This window comes from Aspergillus pseudotamarii, assembly GCF_009193445.1.
Source record: "Aspergillus pseudotamarii strain CBS 117625 unplaced genomic scaffold BDV38scaffold_144, whole genome shotgun sequence".
Classification (NCBI taxonomy): domain Eukaryota; kingdom Fungi; phylum Ascomycota; class Eurotiomycetes; order Eurotiales; family Aspergillaceae; genus Aspergillus; species Aspergillus pseudotamarii.
Window position 1 is genome coordinate 1 of NW_022475158.1, and position 12,288 is coordinate 12,288.

The window sequence follows — 12,288 nt, forward strand, 5'->3', positions numbered from 1 at the left end:
GGTAGCGGTAGCGTAGTGGTAAGCGCTCCGAGGCAGCCTTTGAAGAGCACGATTGGTCTCCCTTGCTTTTTGAGGGTTACGGGTTCGATTCCCGTCGCCGGCACCACATTTACCACAACAATGGAATTCGTTCCCACAATAGTTACCCAACCCTCCCTCTTATGGCAAGGTGGCGAGGAAGAGAAACAATCAGAGGCCCAGGCGAGGCTCCAAGTTCGTCAGGAAAGAAATAGTTTACACTGAACAAAATGTACTTTTAGAGATAGATACATAGCGGATACCTGCATATCGCCGTAGGCGAGGGGTCAGCGTATGAATACACACACACACACACACACAGATATAAACGCTCCGGTAGAAAGCCAGTGCGTACGCCCTCTACCAAGGTGCTCTGGCTGTAATATTATAGGGCATAAAATTAATCAATGTTCTAATCGTCGGATTATTTAGGACGCGTGGAATTCGGGAGGGGTGGAACGCTCGATTACGTGGAACGCCCGCTTTCCGAATACGTTATAACTACGCCTGGACCCGGCTTACTAAGTCGTCCTGATTCAGGGCCACTCTCCTAATCTACATTGATTTGGTGGAAGCCTTGACGAGGGTCTTTGTCATACCCACTCTGCGCGACGAGTAATTGCTTCAGCGAGTGTCGCCACAGCCGTAAGTAAGATAATCATTGGAGCCAAAAGAAATGAAAAGGACAGGGTCGCTGTCTTGAAGGGAGATGGGATCTGGGTTCAGTCCGAAGCAGACCTCAACGAATCGTGATTGGAGTGGGGATATACTGACCCCTTCGTGGTCTCCGTCTCACGTTAGCGTGTTTGCTGCCCTGAAGTGGGGCCTCACTCCGTGGATCATAACAGGTGGGGAATAGTGACAGCGCTGAGAAGCGCTGAGGAGCACTGAGGATCGCCCGGAGGCTTCTTCACTGCGGGTTTCGTATCCACTCAGGCCCTCATAGTTGCCATTTTAAGTTAGCGTGTCCAATGGCATTGCCGTATTGGGTTTACTATCTTTTCTTTGATCAAAGAAGCCGCAGCCCTAAGATACTCCTTCCGAGTTGTATTGCCGCAAAGGTAGATATCCATGCCACTCAAACAGTGATTTCTATATTATTTCGCGTGGCTCCAGTTTACAAATATCGTTCAGCAGCGTGTCAAAGACCGGGCAGTGTAAGGAACGGCTACATGGGAGAAGGTGATGGAAATATATAAAGCCCATCGTTCCCGCCGGTCTATCTGGAAACCAGTCTTTTCTCTCCTCATAAATTTTATGCTAGCTCGACGCTTAGTGGTCTATCTGAACCTCAAAAGGCTTTCCAATTTCCATATTATTTTCGCATTATTGTGTTGTGTTGCATTCCTCCACAAAGGTGACATTATCATTGTGTGATCGTTTATTCCTCCCTTTGTTCCGCTGTTGGTTCCTATGATAGTTTTTCTCTCTTTGTACCGACTGCCAACGTGTTAGATTCTTCGTGTACCGTATAGTGTATTAATTGTGTTTTTATCTAACCATGTCATGCTTTATTCCATATGTTGCCTTCCTGTTCCTGGCTTAGGCCTGTTGTCAAGTTGAAACACCCTCTTTCTTTATCGACCGCCCGGCAGGTCTCGAGTGCCGGCCCATCTTGCAAAACATCAAGTCGGTTGCCACCAGCCCTGTAGCCAGTTACCATGCTACTGTACCGCGTCCTGCTGAACTGCCCCATGACGCAAAGAAGCAATATCTGGCCAATTGCTGCTTGTTGGATGTCCCTGCTGATGCGTAGTACGAGTAACTGTGACTGCAACCATGCCATGTCATGCTGGATTGGAAGGGGGCCAGAAGGGTATAAAAAGAGTCCAGTCCCCGAGTCCGAGATAAACTAGCATGCAACTTCCACTTTCCACATCTGAGGGCTGCTTCCCACATCACCTTGTACCTCGATAATGACAATCTCGACCCGTGAATGGCGAAAAGGTTTCGGACACAAATGTCGAACCTCCATTAAAAGGCCGCAAGACTATTCTATGCTGGGTTCCGCAAGTCGGCCCATCCTCATTGATTGCGAGGATGACAGGGCCAGTCGACCGGATGACGCGGATGGTGATACCATCCCAGAAACCTAGCCATCGCTCACTGAGCTCTGTCTGCTATGAAGCCAGATAATTTGACTTTAGGACATTCCGAGTCAGCTGCACCAACTTCTTTGACGGGAGGGTCTCCATCCTATGGCGAGATGGCGGTGCAGCGATCAACCCACTGTGAATGCACCCCAACAGTTTCCTCGTTTGTGGAGGACCCGGAGAGCGCCGTACAGAACACACGCTTAGGTATTTTGGGCCATGCTCTATGATGGACGAAAAGCTGACAAGGTCTAGGGCGTGCAACAGAGAGTGGAGGAAAAGTGGCGTCTGACGGGGAGCATATCCATGGTCGCTCTAATTGTAACGATAGCATGGCATTCCCATCAGCTAAACAAAACAGTAACTGGGCTCCAGAGACAGGTGTGTTATATGTTCACTATTAGTATTGTTCCGCTGGCTGAACGAGTACACCAGGCACCTTATTCGATTGCTCTGGCTCAATGCCCTGCAGCCACCAGGCAGCCAAGTCGATTCTGCGACGAGCGTCCTTACACACCGGTCAACTCAAGAGGGTGACTTGGAGTTTCTTTGTCTCAAAGTGGAGCGGCATTCCTACTCCAAATTGAAACGGCGTGCTCCACAGCTGCTCACTCACTATGTCCATCATGCCAGCTCCCAAAATAGTCCCAGAGTACGTAAACGACGGGCAGTTTCGGAAGTGCCCCTAATGTCAAAGCATCCAAAGAGAGTTAGGGAGCAGTAGGTCAGGTCACATTGTGTCTCTTGACATTTCTGTATGGCCAACTCGATTTATTCAACTTGATTGTCTTATAAATTTGAATCCAAGCTTTGGGAATGGCAGGTTCCTCGACACATGCAGTTATTGGCCAATACGAAGCCGCTTGCGCCCGTGTACCTCGGCCCCACACGAGTGCTGCTCTCGTAACCTCATTCGCTTTTTCATCGGCCGGCTATCCAATTGGGAACGATGAAAGTCAATGATCAACACTCGCTCTAGCTCGGCGTTCCACAGCATATTATCCAACCGAAGGTCCTGGTGTAAGACCCCAAGTGAGCGAATCTTCTTCTGTGATCGCGAAATTTCATGTCTGATCGCCTCAACATCTTCCAAATTGTGGATGGGTTCACCGCCCCAACCCATCAGGAGCATATGGCGGATCTGGCCAGCCCCGTGCAGGAAGTAGATCATGGCCAGGTCGATTGTGCCGAGAAAGACCGGAACGGCTCGCCCTTGGGCTCGCCACAGGATACGATAAATATCCGCCTCTCGCTTGACCTCATTCCACAGGTAAGACGTCGTTCCTTTCCCGACGACCGTATACCCATACGCGGTGCACGTGATTTTGAAGGGCGCTCCCGATGCTCCACAGCCTCCCATGGGGGTGCAGTCGACGTCGAGATTTTGGTCCAGTTGCTGCTTAATCCGCCGAACCAGACCGCTGGCGTCAATCAAGTGTTGGTTGCTGGTACCGCCCTGTCGATGGAGCTCGACATTCGGGCAGCAGTCATCCAGCGTGCCCCCTCGCTGCAGGCCCAGCAGACATCGCTGGGTACAAAATTGAGCGTTGTGTTGGTACCGACCGCGTTCGTTCGGACGGGCGCCCGTCTGACGGGCTGATCGCTGCACCGATGGAGATGATGGAGATGACGTAACCTGGCTGAAGCCACGCTTCCGCCCGCCGGGAGCGGAGTCCGTATCCGAGTCTGGAGAATCCTCACGCTCCATGGTATTCGGCGCACACTGGGTTCGAGACCGGGTCGGTATTCGACGTCGTTGCGTAGGAGATTCCACCGGAGAGGATGACGGGAGGTATTCGGAGACCGTCCGTCCGGAACTCACCGAGGGACTATATTCGGAGCTCGGTGGGTTTTGTCGTAATTCTCTTTCCGGGATTTGGGAGCGGGTATGATCGAAACTCGTCTTCCAGACCGGCAGCTGCTTCTGTGCCTCATTTCGCCAGGTCTGGTTGCGGATCGGCGCGCCAAAGCTCAGCAAACACAGGCACAATACCCGCGCAATGGCAGTCAACGGCTGATCAAAGCTCTGATCATCATTCAGATCGATTTCCATGTTTGGCTCACACAGGTGGTAGTACAACGTGCCCGGCTCATCGTAAGGGACACGTAACAGAACCAATGCCAATCCGTTCGTCAAATATGAGTACTCGAGACCTTCCTGGATCATGACATGGAACTCTTGAGTTATAGCCGATCCGGTCAGCCAGGCTGCATTATACGACAATTTCGCGGATTCCTCCGTGGGTATGGAATTGGGCCGGACCACCTCTTCCCAAAAGTTCATCTCTCGCAAGCCGGCGCGCAGGTTCTCGACGGACAGCTTATGAGGCGGCTTATACTCGACTGTGGTAAGAAGCGTATTTCTCTCACCGTCAACGCGGCGGATGCAAAATTGATCTGGTCTAGAACGCCGGTACGCCGAAGGTTCAGTCGGTAAGGAGGGGTCAGTCTCAGTTTGATCGAGGGCGTTTGCATGATTGTCAAACTTGACCCCATCGCCCAAGCGAAATTGGTCTCGGGCAGCAGGGTTCTTGCAGAGTTCAGCGATAATTTCATGAACGTGATCCTCCACACCAAATCGTTCATAGCTCTCCAGATCCTGCTCGCTGCTGATTGGCCATCTACAGAGACGTTTCCCCAAGCCTTCCAGTTCAAGGAGCGGTGAAAATAGTTGCGAAGCGGTCCCCCCTGAAGGCTCCAGATAGGCGCAAACAGAGCGGTAAATCTCCTGTTGTCTGGCAGCACACTCTTCCCAATGCCGAAGCCGCAACGGACAATGTTTCCCGGTCGGCGGGGGTATTTTCCCAGTCGTAGAGCGAGACGGGGTTTCAGCTCGTAGCTGCAGCGAGAAAAAGGTGTGGCACAGGCGAAGGAGCTCGAGAAAGGTCGTTGGCCGTGTTTGTTCTCGTCCTTGGTCCCGCTCTTCCTCCGCCTTCTTTTGGTTCTCTTCCGCTCGTCTTCGTTCTTCCTCTGCCTTTCTTTTGTCTTCCTCCGCCCTCAGATAAAGCGCCTTATAATCTGGAGAGCTGGAACTATCCATCTATTCGATAAGTCGTGGACATAAACAGAATCGACGCGGGTTATTGCGACAAGAACCTAGAACAAACGGGATGTCAACAAACAGGATCGACTGGAGAAGTCTGGCTTGGAGTCGGCAAGGGGTCAATATGAGGGAAGTTAAGAGACATAAAACAACATATTCTGGCTCAATATTTTCCTACAGCATCAACTAATTTGTAGAGGCGGAATCTTCCGGGGCATTTGTTTAGATGGGAACGAAGGAAAGGTGATAAACTGTTCCGGGAGAAAGGGCTGATAAGCCTCACCTATCACGTGATATAATCATCATGTGGACCAACTTATGTGGAGACACGTATTATTATTAGTTGTACATTGGCCGTGCCAAGGATTGATCCATGACCCACGCTAACCTTCAATAGGTCCCCAACCGATAAAAACATTATCAATCGATAGGTACATTTGAGAGAGGGAAGAAGAACCCCCAGATCAAAGTTTTAACATGTTTCCAGATCGAGTCCGGCACATTTTGCTCCTGGCGTTCCCACAAGATAACCAGAACGTCCCAACGAATTAAATAACAAAATTAACTAATGCCCAATAGAATTATACATATAACACCGCGAGTTGCAGTTCGGTTTGATACCAGTCATTACCACTGGTAGTTGGATACTCTGAATAGTTCAGTCGGTGTTTGTGGACCAGTTTGATGATTGTCGTGGGAGTAGGCTTAAGTACAACCTGGCCACCAGGATGGAAGGAAACCGAAAGGTTTGTTTGGAAGGGTCAAAAGATAGACCCTGCCACGGAATGGAGAGTTATCCACGTGATAATGTCATGTGGAGAGACTAAATACGGAAGTTCATTGACCCAGACAGCTTGTATTGGCTTTCGTTGCTTCTTTCTCGGCTGAGCCCCTCTTCTAATACATTCATGAAGCCTCTCCCGAAAGCTGCAATTGATCCTAAGCTTGTTGAGTTTACACCTTTTTCCCGTGGCTTCCATCATTCAAACTACCCAGCCTCATCTTCCAGCACCATACCATACCCTGCACCCCATCCGCCAACACTGGACTTAGACTGAGCAGTTCTGTGTCACTGTTGCAAAAGCCTCAAGGATAGTCTCCTTGTGGTTTCCAAACATTTTATACTTGTCGCGTCGCACCTCATCCTCTGTTGCCCATGCAAAATCTTGGTGCTCCTTAGGATTCAGTTGTATTACGTCCTTCCATTTTAGTGGCCGCCCTGACCCACCTTGCCTATTTTCGTGGGATATGGAAGGTTCGAGCTCGGAGACCCCAATGATGTATGGAAGGCCAACCCATTCGTGCTGTTCGCCTTCCTTAGATCGCGTCCAGGTCTGAATCGGGAGGGCGTCAATGACTCGGGACAGTTGCAGGCCGGTCTCTTCCCGAACCTCTCGCTCTAGGGCATCTCGCGGTGTTTTGTCCTGTTCTTCGCAACTCCCAGCGGGTACCTCCCAAAATCCAGGTTTGCTATCGCAAAGAGCGCGTTGAATAAGAAGGATGCAAGGTTCTGGCAAGTCCCACAAGAATATATGGGCACTAACTCTGATACAGCAGGCGGTGTCGTGGAATCTAAGTTGATGAGACGATTCTGTGACGCGAAACGCCGATAGGTCCGTGTCGCACTCAAGACCGAATAATAACCGCTTCACGTTGCGCACTGCGGCAGAAGGATCATGCTTGTACTGCAAAAGATATCTCTGTAACTCCGCAGCTGTGAACCGGCCCGAAGGGATTTCGCTGGCGAACGCAGTGGATAAGTTATCAATATCTTCCAGCCTCCAATCAGGGTTGGCTGGTATGGATAATGGTGTGATCTCCATAAAATCAGTCTTGGTAGGTTGCAAATAAACCATGAGAAAAATCTGCCGAGCTTCTTGCCGTTGGACGGGACCCATGTTGATTTTCATGTCCACACGCCCTGGGCGCAGGAGAGCAGGATCCAGCCGCTCGGGGTGGTTGGTGGTCATGATCAAAAGGCGATTCTCTTGCGCAGCTACACCGTCAATAGCGTTCAAGACGGCGGAAAGGGTGACACTCCCAGCTGACCACAGGTTACGGCCGACTCCATTGTGATCTGGCTTTCCGCTCGGGGGACTATCGCTGCTGCGCTTCTTGATGCCGGCTTCGTCGATGTCTTCCAGGAGAACAATGCAATGGGTTGGTAGGTCTCGGAACAAAGTAGCCAATATGGTCTCATCAAGGCCAACTGCACTTAGGCTGAGCGCGTATATATCCAAATACGAAGAGCTGGCAAGTGCTAGTGACAGGCTTGACTTGCCGGTACCCGGTGGACCGTGAATGAGATAGCCTCGTCGATACGGTAGCCCGCGGGGCCTGTACCAGTCATAGGTCCTGGGATTTAGAAATTCCTTGAGATCTTCAACAACAGCCCTCTTCTTGCCTTGATCCAAGGCCACAGTCGATAAGAATCGGGGCTGTTTAGATGCCACTTGCATCCATTGGAAACTGGACCCCACCTTGAACCCCTCGTACACAGCGACTTGTTTGGGATCTCCGTTAACAGGGGTCTTATGAATCTCATTTATGAGATCATCGAGAACGTGTCTTTTCCACGGCACTGCATAAAAATAGAGCCTCTCCATATTCGCAAACCAGGGGCTCCCTGTTTCCTTATACGGTTGACGATACAATGCAACCCAAGAGCCTTTGTACGTGAAAAAATGGATTTTATCCTGCGAAGGTGTACACCGGAGTGTACCGAGATGGTGACGACACTTTCTTTTATACAAAAATTCCCTTGGGTTCTGGTTATATAATTGGTTATCCGTGGGAACGTCTTTCTCATCATCGGCCTTGCCATCCTCACCATCCCATGGCGTGGACAGACTTGACCTTGTACCTGCTACCAGCTGACGGGTCCGATTCAAAGCTGGTTGGAGGGATATCCAGCGCATGGCGCTCGGATACAACTTGTTATGGCTCCATATCTCAGTTGACGTTGCAAAATATAGGAAGAGAAAAATAGTTCGGTTCCAACATGCTGGGAGAGCGAAGGACAAAAAGGCCAGGACTGCCACAGAGATACCTAGGTGAGATGAGATATCGATATCGAAAAAGAGAGAAACCAAATGAGAAAAGAAACCAAAGCCCGGAATCAGATCCTCGATCACTGATGGCAGCATGCCAGAGGGCAGACTCGTGGAGTTGCCGCCGGAAGTCATTTGAACTTGAATTTGATGGTTTTAGTACTCGTTCTTGGGGGAAAGCTCTAGCCCTCTTTATACAATCTACCCTGGGTCAAACAACCGCCCTGATTTTGGTGATACGAGGCACGCCCGGGGCATGTGTTGGAGACAGCCGGCGAAGTAATTCCTGATCTAGGAATATGACAGTACATCGACTGCGCGGTCTTTTTCTGGTGTGGCGTCATTGGTGGGGAGAAAAAAGAATGAAAGAACAAAAAGGGAAGGAGTTCATGCCTCCAACGAATGAGAATAATCTCAAATACTACGGTGACAATTAAATTTCCAATAAAGCAAATTGTGCTCTGACAGTGGCGGATTAGAGTTCTGGCTTGCCTCAAGTGGAGGTAGGACGAGAAGACTAGTACTTTTGATCGGAACACCAGTTTATATCTATATCAAGCCCTGGATGTGCTTGAGCTACAGCCTGATAATAGACATTCTTTCGGTGGACTGAGACCCTACTCGAACGTTTTGGTTCTGGCATTATTCCCGTTTATCTACCCTAGCTATGGTTGGTTACTGGCCGGACAACATTGCACGATGCTTGCTAACATTAACCGAAGGTTGTTCTACATAGAGAGGTCTTTCCACATCGGGACTTCCTTCTCCCTCCAGCACAGTCAGCCTTGAAAGCTCTAAATATACGGTATCTTCGTCCAGATGTCAGGGATCTCCTGGATGTAGAGGGGAACGACATCAATGAACAGTTAGACGAAGATGCCCGAGACATCTCGGATTGTCTTACAGACGATGTTCTGTTCCTGTTGTCGCTCCTTACTTGGCATTTTAGGTCGAGGGTAGGCCTCTTGCGATTCTTCGGGCGAACTTCGGACGACGAACTGGATTTGAAGATTCTCCAAGACCAGTACAATCGGCGAGTAGGACCGGGAGACTTCAAGAGTATATTGATGGCCTTCGTACACTGGTTTGAAGAGGGATTGTTGACCTATGGGGGGCGTGGAATTGTAGACTTGAGGGCAATCTGTGCATAGGCATTGCAGACCAATTCGTGTTGATGGATGATCGGTCGGTAACTTATTTTTTGGAGAGATCGCTTGAGTGGCTTACATGACCATGAAACAGGATAGGACAAATAGTACGTGATTCCTTGTCTCTTGTGGGGCTAGCACTACCATTCCACTCGTCCTTTTGCAAAAATAGCACCTTAGGACACTAAATCCATGACCCACATCCAATGATCGACTTGGCCATTTACAGCCATTGCCCCACTCAAACTCTCCAAGAGAATTACTCAATAGATTGTTCACCGACTGCTTGCTGATCGTGGGCTGGTTTTTGACAGTCATTAGCCAGGGACGTTTAGTGTATTGCACTCCAGCACTTACAAGACGCTATATCGGGGCGCAAAAGATATCCGTTGCTCACATACTTTGCAACAAAGTTTTTTCTATTGCGTCCCAAATTCGGTCTAATATGATAGCGCAGTGGGTGCACAGGACAGTCTCGGGTATACTGTACAATTACTCCAGCTTATTCACGGGCTCAACCTGGGTTCTGAGTTGACCAGCCTGAGTCTCATCCAGAGCCTCTATTAAATCCAATATGACTAGGGATCTCTCTGAGGCGTCACTAAGACATACTCTCTGTAACTTCATAGCGGCTTCTCGACACCTTTGGTGGGCGAGCCACCGTCGAGCTCCCCTAGGGTGCTGGCTGTCTGTAGCAAGATGGCATTTGTTATGATAGTTTCACTATGAAGAACTGAAAACGGAAACTTGCCTGTGGTAGACGATTTGTTGTTCCACTGAGAGCTCTCGTAGGAAGACATATTAAATTGGGCGTAAATGATAGTGAGATTGATTTGAGGCCTGTGATTTATTTAATGTCGTGCGCAGCCTTATTGAGGGAGATAGGAGTACTATATAAATAGGCCGAGTGTAGTGAAGGGTCTTTATGCAATACTAATTAGTAAGAATGGTACTGGTGTCATGCCAGAACTTACATGAAGCTACAACAACTATGCCTTATACCTGGATAGTTATGCGCGCAGACCTCATATGCAATGTCTTTCAAATCAGGACAGGTATAATGCACCGCGTATAATTTAGAGTCCCGAGCAACTAGGTTTTTGTCCTCAACCCATGCTAGTTTGGCGTCGTCGTCCCGCTTAGAGTGGCTCCGTTTAAGGAAATTGAAGTGATCAAGGGTTAGACTAGCGTTGCCTCCATTGTAATAGAACGTTAGAACGGAGTGCCGCTTGCAGCGGCTGGAGGAAAGATAGGAAACCCGAACAGAGGTTACCTTGGGGGAAAGATTACGACAGAGCGCGAAATCGTGGGTGTCCATGTTCGAAGGGTTGATGAGGAAAAACATGATTACCAAAAACGAAGACTATATATTCTTATAAATAACAGATGCGGTTAATTTTATTCTTGTTTAGACTAACATGCGCCTATACTAGGCAAAATGATAAGCAAGATACTTGTTTTGCAGCAATCTGCGTTACTCACGCAACTTCAACTCTCTTAGCCCATTTATTCAATTTTGGTTGTCTCTCAATTGAGCGGGTAATCATCGCATCGTACTCTGGTTTTGCCTGGGTATTCTTCCAAAAAATATCGAGCATTGCCCGCATGTTGGTTGAGAAGGATCGCGACATACTGGGAGTTGGTGATTGCTGTTGGATTTTGGATGATAGTAATGGTGAGAGTGAGAATGGACTGTTGTATATGGATATGAGGCAAATGGAATGATGGAGATGTTCTCGTTGAACTCAACCGCAGTTGTCGTTTATATATCTTGATTTCGCTCAACACCGGCCATCTTCCACATGAGCAGAGCGCGTATTCATTGGTAACAATTAATCGGTGCTGAAGAGGCTGAAACTAACTTAATGTTGCAGCGCGTCTCTCGGCGCCAAACCTGCACTACGCCGTTTTCACGGTTCTCCCAGGCAGCAGATTTCTCTTCTTCAGGCTTCCAGAGCGCAGACTGCCGCGAATCCGGGTGGACAGATACGGTACGCCTACAATTCAACCAGAGTAGCTGTAACTAACACCGTGGACAACTAGGAACGTGCCTCCACCAATCACGGGTCGCGCCGTCGTGAACACAAGAGAGACTGTCAAGACGATCCAGTGCGTCCGACCCTCGATGCCCCTTTCGAGGAAGAAGTCAGGCCTGTGAGTAGCAAATATCATAGATCACTTAATCGCCGGTTGTCTTACGGGTTCCTCCTGGCACAGAAACCCTATTACGTGAATGGGGTTGAGGATCAGACAACGGAGAAGTAGCCCATTGACCCGGACTCTGGTAAGGGAAGTTGTGTCTCGCGCCCGCTGGAAAAAGAAGTATACTTCGACGTTTGCATCTCGGGGTCAGCATGAGGAGTGACGGCGATCGGCCAATGGGCGACAACCCTGTTTCGGCGGCAGATCTCAGACCATTTTCGGACCTTCATTCTGAACCGTTGTTCAGAATGTCAGCCAATGATAACTATTTCGTGGAGCATGACTAATACTTGAACCAGAAGCCTATCTCTAAAAGCGGGGCATTCTTGATCCTCCTCATATCTTCCTTCGCCTTCACAAGTTGTATTTCATGATCACTGACCGCTCGTGAGAGGCATTACTCCCACCCTTGACAGTTCCTGCCTTCATCCGACCGTTCAAATCTTTCCTGGTCCTGACATTGTAATTATCAACATGATAAATAACATTAATGATGTTTCCACTGCGATTGAGATCTTGATTCGCTTTATACGTCTATATGACAAGGTGGTTGCAGAAAATTTCAGCCTTTTGCTGAATCCAATTACACGCGGCGATATTAATGGTGGATTACTGGTACTTAAGAGGCATTTGTGTCAAGCAACCGACCACGAGGAGACCACTAACGAAGAGACGGCCACCGAAGAGACTGCCAACGAAGAGACTGCCACCGAAGAGACGGCCACCGAAGAGAC

General features: G+C 49.2%; 4 protein-coding genes across 4 annotated transcripts in view; 2 read left to right on the plus strand and 2 right to left on the minus strand.

Annotated features, from left to right (window-relative positions):
• Positions 1-1,972: 1,972 nt before the first annotated feature.
• Positions 1,973-2,825, plus strand: BDV38DRAFT_43116 (uncharacterized protein). Its single transcript, XM_032063337.1, has 3 exons — positions 1,973-2,318; positions 2,367-2,492; positions 2,547-2,825. Exons 1-3 carry the CDS (start codon positions 2,141-2,143, stop codon positions 2,696-2,698), a joined length of 456 nt encoding a protein of 151 aa, XP_031906876.1. The 5' UTR covers positions 1,973-2,140; the 3' UTR covers positions 2,699-2,825.
• BDV38DRAFT_43041 (uncharacterized protein) lies at positions 2,699-5,494 on the minus strand. Its single transcript, XM_032063334.1, has one exon. The coding sequence runs from the start codon at positions 5,149-5,151 to the stop codon at positions 2,953-2,955; it is 2,199 nt and encodes a 732-aa protein (XP_031906877.1). The 5' UTR covers positions 5,152-5,494; the 3' UTR covers positions 2,699-2,952.
• A 628-nt stretch (positions 5,495-6,122) lies between these two features.
• Positions 6,123-8,883, minus strand: BDV38DRAFT_43090 (uncharacterized protein). The gene has a single exon (XM_032063336.1). It carries the CDS (start codon positions 8,337-8,339, stop codon positions 6,204-6,206), a length of 2,136 nt encoding a protein of 711 aa, XP_031906878.1. The 5' UTR covers positions 8,340-8,883; the 3' UTR covers positions 6,123-6,203.
• Positions 8,884-11,840: 2,957 nt separating this feature from the next.
• BDV38DRAFT_43003 (uncharacterized protein) overlaps positions 11,841-12,288 on the plus strand; it is a 2,306-nt gene continuing 1,858 nt past the window's right edge. Inside the window, exon 1 of the mRNA XM_032063332.1 lies at positions 11,841-12,274. Coding sequence (XP_031906879.1) covers positions 12,156-12,274 — 119 coding nt within the window. The 5' untranslated portion in view covers positions 11,841-12,155. The remainder of the gene's footprint in view (positions 12,275-12,288) is intronic.